Source organism: Phaenicophaeus curvirostris, chromosome 7 (assembly GCF_032191515.1).
Source record: "Phaenicophaeus curvirostris isolate KB17595 chromosome 7, BPBGC_Pcur_1.0, whole genome shotgun sequence".
NCBI lineage: Eukaryota > Metazoa > Chordata > Aves > Cuculiformes > Cuculidae > Phaenicophaeus > Phaenicophaeus curvirostris.
In genome coordinates, this window is record NC_091398.1 from 13,091,226 (window position 1) to 13,107,935 (window position 16,710).

General features: G+C 41.1%; 2 protein-coding genes across 2 annotated transcripts in view; one reads left to right on the forward strand and one right to left on the reverse strand.

Moving 5' to 3' along the window:
- Positions 1-10,457, reverse strand: part of ALS2 (alsin Rho guanine nucleotide exchange factor ALS2) — a 42,990-nt gene extending 32,533 nt beyond the window's left edge. The window contains exons 1-4 of the mRNA XM_069860815.1: positions 10,412-10,457; positions 5,604-5,693; positions 3,178-3,332; positions 841-1,760 (exon numbers count right to left, since the gene is read on the reverse strand). Of these exons, the coding sequence (XP_069716916.1) occupies positions 841-1,760; positions 3,178-3,332; positions 5,604-5,623 (1,095 nt within the window). The 5' untranslated portion in view covers positions 5,624-5,693; positions 10,412-10,457. The remainder of the gene's footprint in view (positions 1-840; positions 1,761-3,177; positions 3,333-5,603; positions 5,694-10,411) is intronic.
- A 4,314-nt stretch (positions 10,458-14,771) lies between these two features.
- CDK15 (cyclin dependent kinase 15) overlaps positions 14,772-16,710 on the forward strand; it is a 37,741-nt gene continuing 35,802 nt past the window's right edge. The window contains 3 exon segments of the mRNA XM_069860478.1: positions 14,772-14,855; positions 14,974-15,076; positions 15,226-15,325. Coding sequence (XP_069716579.1) covers positions 14,772-14,855; positions 14,974-15,076; positions 15,226-15,325 — 287 coding nt within the window.

The window sequence follows — 16,710 nt, forward strand, 5'->3', positions numbered from 1 at the left end:
GGACAGACAATTGCATTCACACAACATTGATTTCTCTGAAATAAGTTTCCCTCAGAACAGGAAAGCATAAATTTGTTGAATCACCAAGTTACTGAACAGTTTGTTTTGGTTTTAATACTACTTTTTACTTAGCAATCAACTACTTACTATGCATTGTCCCTTTATCTCCCAGAAACATTGTGAAAAACCTTACAGTAACTATAAAATAAAAAGATTTAAGAAACCAATATCCACACAATGCCTAAAATGACAAAAGAAGTTGTCATAGTTCTGCTATGAGTTTTGCATATTGGGCCACATAGTGGCACTTTTTCTTTACCACAAACCACCCACAAGGACAGCACTGACATAGGGACTCCAGCCTACACCACAAATAGAATAGGAGAGACTGCAGCACTGCCAAGGCTGCCCACATTACAGACTTACTATTGAAATAGGCAGGAGGACAAAAAGTCTTCTACGTAAAAGCTGGTAACTATTACAGAGAAGAAAACTTTGAAACTACATGATAATACAGTAACAAGCAGGTAGTATTGAGATACAGCCTTTACAGAAAAGGCATACACGTGCAGACCATCCTTATTTTTAGGACCTCCATCTAACAGTTTCATTAATGAAAACATAGCTGCCCTCTGATGATGAGGGACATGGTTTAGTGTTTGCTATGAATAGTTGGACTCGATGATCCGGTGGGTCTCTTCCAACCTGGTGATTCTATGATTCTATAGGAACACCACAGCTACACTAAACTAACACAATTTTTCATTTGTGAAAAGAGTAACATCCTCACATACATAAGAGGAGCTGTAGGAAAGTAAGAGCTAGCGACTAGGTACCAACCTGCTCAGGTTCTGTGCAGACGTTTTCCTCCAGTCTCTCATTTAATGTATGATCTGACAAACTGATGAGGTACTCTTTCACTTCTTTTTTGTCTGGGAACAGACTATTTCTAGGACTAGAAATTCCACTGTCTTCCTGTCCGTCGTTGCTTGAAAACTTACTAGCTCCATCAGATCCTAGAGAAACAAGCATATGCTCTTCCACAAGCGGTTTCTGACAGTCTTCACTCTGGCTGCCTGTTACACTTTTTCCTTCTAGGGTCTCCAAGGAGGGACAGAAGGCATGGTTTCCTGGTTGGTTTTCAGACAATGCCACACCCAGTGGGCAACAGTGACTATCTGAAATGATTACATGATCTTCCTTGTCCGTCATGGTAATGAGGAGCTGGCTGCAGTGATTGCACCTCTCTGGGATAGGCTTCATTTCCTGCACAGGGAGACATTGTACCAGAGCCAGGCTGTGGTAGGCTCCACAAGCAATCTGAAGCACAACACGTCCTGCCAGGTGCTCTACCTTCTGTGGCTTTGTCACTGGGAAAGTTGTTGTTATGAGACCGAGCTGGCAGCCACTCCCCCAAGCCCATATCTCTCTGCTCAGTGATAACGCCAGCGTGTGTTCCTCCCCACATGCCAGCTGCAAAATCCTTACTGATAACAGAGGGCTGGTTTCAGAATCAGCAATACTGATGGGCTGTGGTTCTGGCACACATGGCTGATTAGCAACTGCACACTGGCCTGCAGAATTATTCCCCCACATGTACACCACACCACTCTCTGTCACGGCTCCGTTATGGAAGCTGCCAGCTGCCACGGTAATAACATGATGCCCAAGCAAAGCATTTTCTAAGATAGGACTATTAGCACATAATTCCTCCAGTCCTGATCTCCATGGCAGTTTTCCAAAACTGTAGACCTCTCCACCTGAAAAAAAAATAAACACCAAAAGACCAGCATGAGTCCAAGGAAGTTAAACCAATACAACAATTTGAAAAGAGATTCAGATAAACAGATGCCAATTTTCAGCTTACTCCAGACTCAGAGAAACTATGGCTATTGGTACAGGAAGACTGCTGGATGCTCTCTGCTGTCGCTGCTGTTAAGTTACATACTTCATTTTAACATTACCATTTCATGCATGCACTGTTGAATTAAGTAAGGGTTTTCTGCTAAGAACTGTACTATACTGAAATCAATATATCCACTATACTGTATTTATTGGTCTTTTCCATTTTATGAACATGCAACATATTACTGACATACAACCATGCTTGAAGAGCATGACAAAGCACAGAGCTCATCTTCCCACACAGAGATCTAGCATCACCGAACTGTACTATTTGCTGCCCTACCGAAAAACAGAATTGCTCCATCAGGTGCAAAGTGGGGGCTCAGTCAACGTATCTTGCCAGTGGTTTGATAGCATACTGCAGCCCCTCCAAAATTTCATTACCTTTCCCTGAAAACATCGCAGCAATGTCAGTTCAAGTTACTTCATTAATTCTAAAGAAAAGTAGAAATCTATCTCACAGATGAACAGTTGTTTTCAGTGAAAGAAAAAATGGCAAATCATATCCACAAACAACATCCTTCATGGGGCAAGAACACATACGCAAAAAAAGTCCCCTTAATTATGAAAGAAATACGTTCTAAAACACCACTGCAGCTCCATAGCAAATCCAACACAGAAGACGTTTTTACACCAGGCTCACCAACCTGTAACTTTCTTTTTCTGAAGCTAAGTAAGGCAGAAGTTTGAATTACCTTTCCCTCAAAAACATCAGAAAAAAAAAAATCAAAACAGCAGCTTCCAGTTTATTCTTTACAACTGTGCACCCACTGATGAGTATAAGAACCAAGCTTTGCAAACACTTAAAGGGACTGGCTTTTATAAATACTTTTTTTGATTCACAGTGCCAAACTGCTCATGAACCATGACCCCTTCTAATTTATCCACTAGTCACACATTTTTCAAGAAGCACACAGCAACCAAAGCTCTTGCACATCAAGAGAACCTCTTGCTGTACTGTTCATCACAAGAAGTGTCATTTTAAGTTAACACAGTTCAGATTACATTACCATCTTTAAAGAAGAAATCCAGAGCCATTGTTAAAAAAAAAAAAAAAAAAGAGTGCAAAAGACAACGGACATACAGGTTCTATTCCAGCACAGTTTTAAGTAACACAACTAAGGAAATACTGGCAAAGTTAGATTTCTAACTGTTTAAAAGTTGTGCATGACACTCAAAAATAGAATGACAGAAAAATTCTAAGAGAAGGAAGTTTAACAATAACTAAAGTTTTTTATTGCCTCCAATCTTTAAAATTAAGATGTTTATTACCTTCTGTTAGAAGTAGCCCATGATGTATTCCAAGGGATGCCTGTAATACAGTCTTTCCGCTAAGGCCTGGAAGCCTTTCTGGAGTTACAGAGCAGGAACCAGCCTTCCAAACATAGACCAGGCCTCTTTCTTTGGCTCCTTCTGCCTCTTCTGAGCTACAAAAAGATTAGAGGAAATGCAGAATCAGTTTGAAGCTTACTGTGGCTCAGTAATGCACAATTTGCTTTTCACATGCATAGAAAAGGCTTGATAGTTCAGGCATTGGTTTTAATTTCAGGAAGTCAACATTCAACAACCCAATAATCTCAATTTAAATGTCATGTAAATGGAAAACAAATATCTTTTATTTGAAATAATTACCTTTGTTTTCTATTTGAAATCATTACCTTTGTTTTCTATTTGTACTTTACGGCCTGAAAAGAAGCTGATCTTGTCACTAGTACACCTCAAGAAACATACTCACAACTGAAATAGCCTTTATATTACATACTTGTTGCTCACAGCAAGGAGACCAAATTAATACACAATTCTGCCATTGTATGCTAAGGGAGATCATTGCATCAGTTCTACCCACACGTAAGTGACACTGTTCCACTCTGAACAGCAAGATTTACAATGTTAACCCTTCCTGTGTTACAAAGGAACATTTCTGGGTTATTAGTAATTACGCAAAGGTTGTATTGTGTGCAGATTTTACCATGAACTGATTGCTTCCATTCACAGTGTCTTCAAAACATTACACCTACAAGAGCTCATCCTTTATACACTTTCATTTCTATTACTGGAGAGAAGAATTAGGTTTTGGTTGTTTGGGTTTTTCTCTTTCAATTCTCAGTGAATTTCTAAGACTGAAATAAGCCAGTCATTCAAATCAACTGAACCAAAAGAAGAAAGAAAAAAGAAAAGAGATCCTGAACAACAGTGAAGTATCTGGGCTTGCAGAAGTGACTGCAACTATTCAAAACTGGTTTAGCACTTGTATACAATCTGATTTGAATGCTCAGTCACCAAATTCTCCCAGTTAGCAGAAAAATTCCTTAGACAACAAGCACACAGTTTTAACAATTAGTGGAATCATCTGAATTAAACACTGAAAGTAATTTTAAGCACCAATATAGATTGACAGCATTTCAAGTTAAATTTAAAGAGTTTTTTTGCATTCATTTACAGCTCTATATAGAACGGACTAACTACCCTGTGCATGAAAAAGTAGGTTTAGCTCCTTATTTGCCAACAGTCAAGTCATTTACTCCCCACATAAATCAGCTCTTGCAGCTCTGCATGAACTTGTGAAGTTAGATCTATAAGGTAATGAGGAAGGCTTTGATGGAATGGCAAGCTTCGTCTAGAAGAAAGGGCACAAAAAATCAAATGCATTCCAAAACTGAAGGAAAGCCAGAAAAAGAGAGTTTGATAGGCCACATTGTGGACACATTGCTTATGCAAGCAGCACATTCAAAAGCTGTAAGGCTCTATTTATGCAGACTACTGATTTTTTAAACTAAAATTTTGCCAACTGTGTGCATAGGTTAAACAATAACTTTGCACAATCTTCCTCCGAAACATGGAGGAGGAGAATAATTAAGAGATGGAATTATGTCTCTTGGCTCCTCAATCCCTCTTCTTTTTCCACATAACAGAGAAAAAGAAGAAAAAAAGAAAAAGCAAACCAAGGAAAAAGTGACAGTCAAGAATTCTTCTTAAATTCAGATAAGTAATTTAATCCAAACAATATATATAGGACTAAAATGCAGAGTACTTATGTTTACAATAGAAGTAAGTTAAAAAGGAACCAATCAAGTAATATCCAACATCGCAGTTAGGACATTTATCTAAAATCAAAATATGGATTTTATTCAGATGGGAAAAGCACATCAAAGAACACAACACAACAATACAGAGATTTTTCATCAACATACTGTGTGTTAAATTCAGTCCAAACCCCAATATTTGGGCTTTTATCCATTTAGTAAGTCCTCAGAGAAGAGCAAACTGGGACACTCGCATACCAAGATTTATTACAAGACACTAACTTCCCATCACAATAATATCTGACTTCTCTCAGGTATCTTAGTGCAAGAAACATGGAGCAAAAGAATCATTTAATTTAGGGCTATTAATCCAGAATCAAAATTCACAAGTGCAGTTAAAAGATGTGATTTATTGAGAACCAGAAAACGTCACTTCCAAGCTACCAGCCTATCGCTATTCCTCCAGAAGTTACAACAATTAACCTGAAAAAGAAGCTGCTGTTGTAATAAGTTGAGTGTTCCAGACATAACTGAAACTAAAGCTAAAGTTACTCCTCCCCTTTATTGTGAGCCACATAAAGAGTATACTGACATCACTTAATAATTTTGCAGGATGACTATAAGCTGGCATGTTTCAGGGAGCCTCTGCGGCTTCACCTAGCTGCTCATTCTCACCTTCTTTCCTGTGAGTCCATCTGTCAGTGGCAGCACTCCATCACCACCAAACCACTCCTCTTTCAAAAGGAACAATATAATTTCCACAAACTGTAAAACATAAAAACCAGATATTTAATTGCAAAAAACGTTAAACCTGAAAAACAAAAAAAACAACCCACAAAACAAGAGGCAAACCTTTAGATCCCATGTTAAATAAATAAGATAAATAAGCACTTGCACAACACTGGGATGGCTGAAGTATTTAGTTTGCTCACGCTGAGTTGGCAGACAAAAGCTAAACAGCCAGGCTTGTCCTGCCTATTCATCTCACAATAAGTCTATTGTAAGGACAGACCAAAAAATGTAGTTCAAAGGCAGCCATTAACATCAATCTCTATATAATTCTCAGTATACCACTCAAGAAATATCAAAACAAGACAACCAATCCATTTTCAGTCTAATACAAGATAGAATTCAATGCTTAGGCTAATTTTATAAGGTAAACAGATTTGTATGACCAGAAAACGGTTGAGTTGAATTCACATCCCTACTCCTGAAGCAAAACACGTACTACTAATAAAAGGTGCAATTCTGTTAAATACTGTGCAGAAACGCAATTAAGAGTTCAAAACATTTCTTCATGCAAACTCAGTATCTATGAAGACAGGATAAGACCAGGCAAGCCAGGGAAAAAAGCACCTGCTCTATTTACACTGTCTTCCTCTCAGGTTTTGAACTTTGTAATACCTTTCCATCTTCAAGAAGATACTTCTAGATTACTTTTCTTGTAATAAAACAAAGCTAGAGTTTACCTTTGTTTCTTGCAACCTGGTTGGCTTTTTAATATTGAAAAAAATTGTAATTTTCCTTCATCCACTGCCTTACTAGAAGAATTTTAGTTATACTAATGCATGCATGTACTCATATTTATTCAAATAAAACAAGTTTCATAGGTTCTTTGGACCCTTTTGCCGTGCTAAAGTTGCTGTCTGCTATACACTGTTAACAAAACCAGAAAATAAATTATTTACTATAATGGTCTTTTAAGGTAATGTATCTTCAAGAAAAGATCCAGAATGAATTGTCTGAACGTCTTGCATAGAGAAAACAGAAATAAAACACAGCCAGTCTTGGTTACAAGACACAATATATGCAAACCTGTAAATTGCATACCGAAGTTTCAACTCACACTTCGAAACAGTAATCATCAGGTTGATAAATAATTGAAATACAAATTCCAACACTTTCACTAGACTGCTCTGAATAATAAAGTATCAAATAGACATAAATAGACAGAAACAGCAACACATCAAACTAAACGTTTTCGGTTTTCAAAATACAGGACATTAAAAATAGTGATTTAGGCTTTGGGGTTGGCAAAGAACACATCACAAACATATAAAGACCCATGAAAATACAACACCAAATTAATGTGACAGAATAGCATTGCAGTAAGTCACAGACTCCTTGCTCTAAAAAATAAAAAAATCAGAACAAGCATTCTAGGAACAGATACACACCCACTAAGCCACACTTGTCACCTGAAAGATATCACTTTCAAGACACTTCTGCCTCTCCTTCCTCAAGTAAGAAAGAAAAAAAAAAAAAAAGAGAACCCCCCCATCCACAACTGTTAACTTGTAAAACATTAACAGAGAAAGTCTCACAAATATAAGGAAACTGTCAAGCAACACTTGAGTAACACAGGTGTTAATGAAACATCAAAGGAAAATGGAAGCACATTTTTGAAACTGCTAACTTTGTGATGTGTTCCTGCTTAGAGGTTTTTTGGTTTTTATTTTGGTCTTCATTTGTGGTGTTTGTTATCCTACTCAAAATCACCTAACCCTACGATCCATTTTCTTGAAAATGCTGGCACTTCTCCTCTGTGAGGAACTAACTTCACATATAAATACCCAATGGATCAGTGAACCAGATGAAGAGATGGTAGCCCTGAGAGAGTCAAATGATCAACAATTGCCTAATTTACATAACATATACTTATTCAATATCAAGGAACTGAGGATTAAAAATCTTGGATTCTATAATTTAAGGATTTTTTTAATACTTTTATTTTTTTAAGGGCTCAAAGAATTTATTTCATTTTCATGGGAGCTTCAACTACACAAAATGTACTGTAATTCTCACGAAAATTTCTGATTCTAACAAAACAAAGTTCAAGGCAGGCATCTAACGAGCTGTTTAGCAAGATCTCCCTTCAGGGCCCAAATGAAAAATTATTTAAGTAAGAAACCCACAATACTGGTGGACTAGAAATAAAGAGTGACTGGATGGTAGTGATATATTTTGTTTTGCTTTACCAAAGCTCACACTTAAGGTTGCATTACTAAGTATTTATGCATATTATGTAAGGTGCTAGTCAAACGGTTTTATTTCCACAAATAGGATGCTATTTAATTTTTAAATAATTTTCAAGTTCACTGCAAGTTTTCATTCACTCCCAGCACAGCACATTATCCCCATTGTGCAGGTAATACAAGTCATTTGGCCACAGCTACCAACTAAGTAATTATAAACAGAAAGTTTCTTCCTCCCAATAGGAATGTGCAATTTTCCTTGAAGATTTTCACATTTTTATAATGCTACATTGTAGCATTACACATACTTGATTCCTTTTCCACTAAGATTACCCGAATTATTACTAGGTTTAATGCTTACAGAAGTGAACAGCCAGGCACAATAAGTCATTCTCACGGCATGGAAGAGGAGTAGGATACCAGCACCTGCATTGCTTTGCCAGTACACTTACTTCCTACATTTTTACTTCAACACTGCAACAGGCAACAAGCAAACACTGCCCTATAGTGCCAAATTATGAAATGGATTTGTGTTACAGACAGATGGCCACTAGCATAACACTGATGTCATACTTTTCACTTGCAGAGTAGAATGCTAATTCAAATTCTCCAGAAATCAAACACTATCACACCCTAACAACTGCTACGACATGGAATGATGCGGAAAAAACATTACTCTTATTACTACAGGAACGTAGCCTTCACTGGACGTTGACCATTCATTAGTGAGCATCATAGGCAAAAAAGTAATCTTACATTCAGTGCTAAACAGGAAGAACTGGTATGACCCCAGCTTTCAGAAATACTAGAACTCCCATCAGCCTCACATTCTTATTTACCCACTAGTTAGTAAACAAATACTTCTACAACTTTCAGACAAGTTTATTACACATTTACAGGCACATTATTAATAAACCTGTTGCATCATAATTAGAAATAATTTACGCTACCAGGACTGCAAGTTTGTACAACAAAGTTATCTACTTAGGTTCTGAAGGTTACCTTGGAGCTTCCCAATTCAAAACAGAATTGTCAACATTAATTTTGTCTAAATATATAACAGTTAATACTGTTAAATGTGGTTCACACAACATGTTACCAGATTAAGAAATACTTGTGTTTTGGTCAGCTCTGACTAGGAATAACCACTGTTTTCAACATTGTGCAATCGAGACCTGCTCAGAGCAAAGCAAAACAACTTGCTGCTAGAAGACAGCAGTGATCTCTTCAGTTGAGGGCTCAAAGGTTTTAAGGGCAGCTCTCAGTGAATAAGTGATGGTAGCAAACAAGATATAACTGTGAAAGAGATGGGGGGGGGGGGGGGGATGAAGAAATTGCCTAGTGGCAGCTAAAAGAATACAGAAGAAGACTATCTGCTATAGCACATAATTAATAATTTAAAGTTTACCATACTCATAAGAGAATAAAAAATTGAGTAATAACTTTTCCTTCTCTTCTTCTTTTGAAATTACATGTTCATAACTTACCACGTTCAGGTGTGTCTGTTTCTAAGAACAGTTAACTCTGATCATAGAATAGTTTGGGTTGGAAGGGACCTTAAAGATCATCCTGTTCCAACCTCCATGCCGTGGGCAGGGACACCTCCCACCAGATCAGGCTGCTCAAAGCCCCATCCAACCTGGCTTTGAACACCTCCAGGGATGGGGCAACGACAGCTTCCCTGGGCAACCTGGGCCAGTGCCTCACCGCCCTCAGCGTGAAGAAATTCCTCCTTATGTCTAGTCTAAATTTGCCCCTCTCCAATTCATATTCATTACTCCTAGTCCTATCACTCCAAGCCTTTATTAACAGTCCCTCCCCAGCTTTCTTGTAGCCCCTTCAAGCACAGGGACGCTGTCCTAATGATCATATAATCATAGAGTCACCAGATTGGAAAGGACCCACCGGATCATCGAGTCCAACCACGTCCCTCAGCACCTCATCCACCCATCCTTTAAACACCTCCCTGGGCAGCCTGTGCCAGTGCCCAATGACCCTTGCTGTGAAAATCTTTTTCTGATGTCCAGCCTAAACCTCCCCTGGCAGAGGTTGAGGCCATTCCCTCTTGTCCTGTCCCCTGTCACTTGGGAGAAGAGGCCAGCACCCTCCTCTCCACAACCTCCTTTCAGGTAGTTATAGAGAGCAATGAGGTCTCCTCTCAGCCTCCTCTTCTCCAGGCTAAACAACCCCAGCTCTCTCAGCCGCTCCTCGTAAGACTTCTTCTCCAGCCCCCTCACCAGCTTCATGATCTTTAATGTCCCTTCCAGCCCAAACCATTCTATGACTCTACAACTCCACGAGTTGAACCTGCGCTCCCTGCAGCGCACCCCGGGCACGCGGAGGGAAAGGACCGTGGAATGGAACCGTAAGGAGCCCCGGGGCGCCCCGCTCGAAGCCCCGGCGGTCCGTCCCCGGCGTGAGGGAGGAGCCCTGAGGCACCTGCCGAAACCCACCCTCGGCTCCCCTCGCGGACGGGCCTCTCGTCCCCCGCACCCCGCGCTTCCCCACCTGTCGCTGAGCGGCTCGGGCCCGGCGGGCTGGAGGGGGGGAAGGCGGGGACGGGGGGGGCCGCGCCGGTGACCGAAGGCGGGAGGAGCGCGGCCGCCGCGCAGCTGATTCACGCGAAGGGCGGGGCGGGGGGAGGGGCGGGGCCCGGCGCGCCCGCCGACGGGGGCCCCCGCGGGACAAAACAGGCCGCGTCGCGCCGTCCAGACGAAGGTCCCGCTTCTCCCGAACCGCCCCGGTCCCCACCGGGAGCGCAGAGCCCCGGGGCGGCGCTGCCGAGACGAGCCACCGTAACGGGGCTGGCGCCAGCAGCGCAGGGAAGGCACCCGGAGTGTATTTTTTTAATAATACATGAGGTTTTAATTTAATTTACCTTATTTTAATCGACTCTAATCCTATAGTTTAATTAATTAATACTATTTATTGGATAAATTTCACTAATTAATACTATTTATTGGATAAATTTCATTAATTAATACTATTTATTCGTCAATTTCATTAATTAATTCTATTTATTGGGTTTATTTAATTAATATAATTTATTGGGTTTGTTTAATTAATACTATTTAATTAATTAAATTAAAAATAATTTATGTTAATAAATATAATGAAAATACAGACTAAAAGTAAGCAATATTAATAGATAAGGTAATAATAAATATAAATAATAAAAATTAAAAATTAATAAAATAGATTAAATGAATTAGTAGTTAAATAAAATAATTTAATGTACTAATATAGGTATTTTTTAATAATAATGTAAAAATACATCAGAGGTGGTGATACACCAGAGGTAAAAAAAAATACAATACAAATACAATATAAGTACAAATACAATACAAAATAAATACACCAGTGATAAAATACACCAGTGGTAATAAAGTAAAAGTGCAGCTGAGGTGTATCTTAAACCATTAGAGGTACAAATGCAGAATGAAGCTATGAGCTGTGCAGGAGCCTGGTCGATAACCAGGGGCGTATCCGGCTGCCCTCACCTGCTCCAGGGACCCTCCCAGCTCTTGGCTGCAGTGGGAGCGAGCCTGTCCCTCAGTTCTCCAGTACAAGCTGAGGCTCCTCTGCATCATTAGGTACACGGGTGCGTGCAGGTGTATGTACAAGTTGCGCACGTGTTTTATGTTTGCTTCTATACATGCATAAATTTTACAAAGTATGTTTAAAATAGACCTAGCTAGAGCTGCGTGTCATAGGATCATAGAATTGTTGAGACTGGAAAAGACCTCTAAGATCATCCAGTCCAACTGCCAGCCCAACATCACTGTGCCTGCTAAACCATGTCCTTAAGAGCCATGTCTACACACTTTTTGAACACCTCCAGGGAAGGAGACTCTACCGCTTCCCTGCACAACTTGTTTTGATGCTTCACCTCTATTTCAGTAAAAAAATTTTTGCTAATATCCAATCTAAACGTCCCCTGGTGCTTAGAATCATAGAATCATAGAATAGTTTGGGTTGGAAGGGACCTTAAAGATCATCCTGTTCAAACCCTCCTGCCATGGGCAGGGACACCTCCCACCAGACCAGGCTGCTCAAAGCCCCATCCAGCCTGGCCTCGAACGCCTCCAGGGATGGGGCAGCCACAGCTTCCCTGGGCAACCTGGGCCAGTGCCTTGTCATGCTCAGTGTGAAGAAATTCCTCCTTATGTCTAGTCTAAATCTGCCCCTCTCCAGTTTATACCCATTGACCCCCATCCTATCACTCCAAGCTTTGAGAACAGTCCCTCCCCAGCTTTCTCGTAGCTCTTTCAGGTACTGGAAGGTCGCTACTTCTCTTAAAGCATTTCCTCTGCCAACTGGAATGAATACCCCATTGTTTTTTCCACTACCCAGAACCACCAGTTACTACCTTGCTTTCTTCTTTTACTAGCTCTTGTAAGTTCCAAAAGTTGTATAACTTTTCTTTGCAACAGATTAATTCCCCTCTACTCCCTGACACAAAATATACCTAAGATGAAAAATAATATCCCAATATGAAATGATATGTATTATTTTATTGGGTTTACTTTTTGTGCATTTATCTTTCCATTGCTTTAGAATGCAAGTATTACTTATGCTTAAATAAATTTTTAAAGCCCACTTGTATAAATATGGTCATAACAATAAAAATATTTTCCAGAATAAGAAAGTTTGTACAGATGTGAAAATAGTGCTTGCATCACCAGTTAATTACTGAGTATGTTGCATCTAGACAACCTTTCTCATGCTCGGACAGCATATCTAAACTACTGCTGTATTCTGATAGCTCAAAGAATACATGGAAAATAAATATAAGACTGAAGTCTGTGATGATAGATATTTAGCAAATTATGGCTTACAGGGGACTGCAAAAGAAAATAATGTGAAAGAAACCAGACCTTCCAGGTATGTCAGTTCCTTCCTGCCATGCAGAGGCTGGGTAGTTTGTTTGCAATGAGACACAGAAATTGTTCCTGCCTTCTGAGGACACTTTTGCTTAAAAAAAATCCTTTTGCTCAAGGAAGGAGTGTTATTCTGAGACAGTGGAACAATGAAGCAAGGCAAGATTTCACATCATACATTCAAATGAAAACTGAAGGACCTCAGGAGTCAGCACAATAATTCCACAGTACAATGCTTGCTCCCTCACCCCTTGCCGGGGTTTTTCTCTTCCCTTTCACCCTTACACTAGAGCGGCTGGGTGTTTGTCCTAGGAAGCTGCACAGTCAGCTCCACTCACCGAGGACTAAAAGAAGGGGACTTCTATCAGTCCACATCCAGCCTAAGTCCACTGTGTGTTGCCCATTCAGGATATGATTGATGAATTCTGTTTTGGGCTGGATTCATCAGTTTGCTCTGGGTGTTTTGGCCTGCGGACAAGACTATTGTCTATTAGTTACAACTCATCAGTATCTCTTAGACAAGTGATCCCACAGGAACAGACGGCTCCCCACGCTGACATTGCCACCACATCATGGCCAAGAACGTAATTACCAAAGCGAGGACAATCAACGTGCAGCTTCTGCAGCAGGCACAACTCAGATATGCTGTTCAAATGGCTCACCTTAAAGCAGAATCACAGAATCACAGAATCACTCGGTTGGAAAAGACCCACAGGATCATCGAGTCCAACCATAAAGCCTAGTAGCATATAGAACAGTAACTGCTACAGACACGGAGGGGAGTCCAGGTCTATTCCTGTAAGAAACCTGTCACCCAACTCCCTAACATATTGCACTGTGAGTTGCTTAACTGAAAGAACTTTGTATGAGCAGAAAGTTTGGATATATTGCCGAATTCTCCATCTTTAATCATGAAAAAAACCTTCACTGTTTGTAGAGGGCACATGCCAAACGAGCTGAAATCGATGGAGCTGCTCCAGGGGTGAATTTGGACCACTGCATGTTGGACTTTCAAGGAAAAGCTGCAGAAGTCACAAGGCTGCTTGAGGCAGAGACCTCATGTGAGTCATGTGCACTGTTGGGATAGACAGAGGGATGAGGAGGAGCAAAGGAGGAAAAAAGAGATACATTTTTATTGCATCAGGACAACAGCATGGGAGATATGCTGTATGTAAGCGCTGTCAGACCAGGATGCTGCAGCTGCTGTTCGGAGAGAAAGCCTCCCAACATATCCAAGGTCTTCAGCACAGAAGCAGCCTCAGCAGCGGAGGTATTTAATATCACAGCACGGTACTTCCACACTGAGACAGGTTAAGCTTGGGTTCTTCCACTTGTGGTGGTAGTGCAAAACATCCATATTTGCTTCTCACCAGAAAACAACAAACTTTGCTGTTTCAGGCTTGTGAAGCTACTGAAAGATGACTCCGTGCCTTAGATGATAATAAATTCCTTTGATGTGATGAACAGGGAGACGATTGCACTCCAGCAAGCTCTGTGCCAATGAGGGATTGTAAAACAGGGAGGGAGCCAACAGCCTACAGTTCTGGAGGAGGCAGCATGCCACAGATTACAAATCCTGTTGTATTTCAGTCAAATGGCAATGCAGGTGCCCCACCAGTGTAGCTGCTCAGGAGGAGCTTGCAGAATGTCTGCCATTCATTACTACTATTTTAATGATTTATGGCACTGTTATGCTGTATGGGCCAAATTAACAGGCCGCATAAATTTTACAGCATTGAGGAAGGGGGTGGGGGGTGGGGGGTGGGGTTATGGAGAAAAAACAATGAATTTAAACTTCCTGAAATGTCAGTCCTGCATTTGTGTTTCATTCCCTGCCCTAACAGATTGCTGTCTGGAGATGAATAAGTCAAGGTTAAGAGAGAGTAATATGCATTTGGAATGATGGTGGTAAAGTGTCTTCTGCAGTTAAGGCGGTTTTATTTTTGTGCGATCTCAGAGTGGGCACCACCATTTACCAAGACAGGAGCATGCAGACAGTTACTCCCCTCACAGATGGAGCTGACAAACAGCACTGGAGATCCATGACTGGTGGGGAGGGAGATGAAAGTGATGTGAAGCGTTCAAAACCATTGCACTCAAGGAGAAAGGAAAGAATCACATCAGTAAAATAGTGGTTTTCCATCTGTCAGATGTAACCAGATGTAACCCCTTCCTCTATTCTCACTGCAGTCCCCATTGCTCCACACCCTTCAAAACTGGAGGTACAGGATGCAGAGGCCTTGGAGTTACACTGGTCCCTTCCAGGAGCTGAACATTGTGGAGAGATTCAGATAGGTGAGTGTGCAGCATCCATAGCACCAAACAAGAGATATTTCATCCTATGATTATTCCAGCTGTGAATCAGTATTTAATTACTGAATGACATGCTAGTAGCTTCTTGTTCTACTCAGCTTCTGAAAACACATACCAATTCCTTTGTGAATCAGAGACAAGGCATCCCATTTGGAGCTGTCACATCCTATGTGCATCTAGAGGAGCTCTCTGAAGGATCCTGTGCAACTGCGTACAAGGGGATCAGCAGGTGAGCAATCATCACCTTATTGCCTTCCCTGTGCCTGCTGAAAACACTCATTATGGGAATCCGTAAGAATGAGCTTGAAGCTGGGCATTTCTGAATACTTACAGGAAGATAAAGGTGAACTAAAAGTCCACCTTTGTCTTTAACTGGGATATTCACAAAGCTCCATGCCCATTTTTTAGGGAACTCCACCGCTACAGCCACAGAGGCTCCACACAGACAATTTGCTCTGCAGCAACGTGCCAAGTGATTCTCTGGCTGCACCAAGGAGGGGAGCAAGGTTTTTTCTTGGAATGAAGGACAAAGGGTGAAACAGCTGGCTGGTGAGCACCTTGGTGGCAGATATATCTGAGCACGTGATAAGGAAAGTGCTGGCTGCAGCAAGAACATGTCCTTTCTAGCAGTGTAGGGGCCCTCTTACACCTCCTTCCAGCCTTCTTCCAGCTCTGTAATTGCTTTCTTACTCCCATTTCTATATGCTAGGACTGTGTACTGGTTTTGGCTGAGACAGAGTTAATTTTTTTCATAGTAGCTGGTGTGGGGCTACGTTCTGGATTTGCACTAGAAACAGTGTTGGTAATAGAGGGATGTTTTCATTATTACTGAGAAGTGCTTTCACAGAGCCAACCCTTTTTCTGTTTTCTTCACTCCACCAGCGAGTGGGCTGTGGGTGCACAGGAAGCTGGGAGGGAACAGAGCCAGGAGAGCTGACCCCAACTGACCCAAGGGACATCCAATACCATAGGATGTATGCTCAGCGTGTAAAGCTTGGGGAAGGAGAAGGAAGGTGGGGATGTTCGGAGTGATGGTATTTGTCTTCCCAAGTAACTGTTACTTGTGGTAGAGCCCTGCCTTCCTGGAGGTGGCTGAACACTTGCCTTCTGGTGGGAAGTAGTGAATGAATTCCTTGTTCCGCTTTGCTTGTGTGCACAGCTTTTGCTTTAACTGTTCAATTTTCTTTCTTTCAACCCACGAGTTTTCTTCATTTCCACTCTTCTGATTCTCTACTCCATCCCACCTCGGGGGGAGTCAGCAAGTGGCTGTGTGGGACTCAGTTACTGGCTGGGGTTAAACTATTACAAGACTGCGCAGCAGTTTTTACCACTGTTGCACTGGACAATTGTGGACTGGAAGTGTCCTTTGCCGCTTGCTGTTATCACAAACAGTGCCACTTTCCTGTGTGATGGCAGCTGATACCTGGACCATCACACATCCCAGCCTGAAGAGAAGCACTTTGGATAAAACTGGTGTTTAATAACATCTGTTATTTCAGCTCAGTGAGACATACTTTGTCAGTTGACTTTGTAGAGCACTGGGCAAAATGTCTGCAGCTATCTCAATTTCTTTGAGAAAGAAATGCTTTTGTTTAAGTGCTTGGTTTTGGCTGA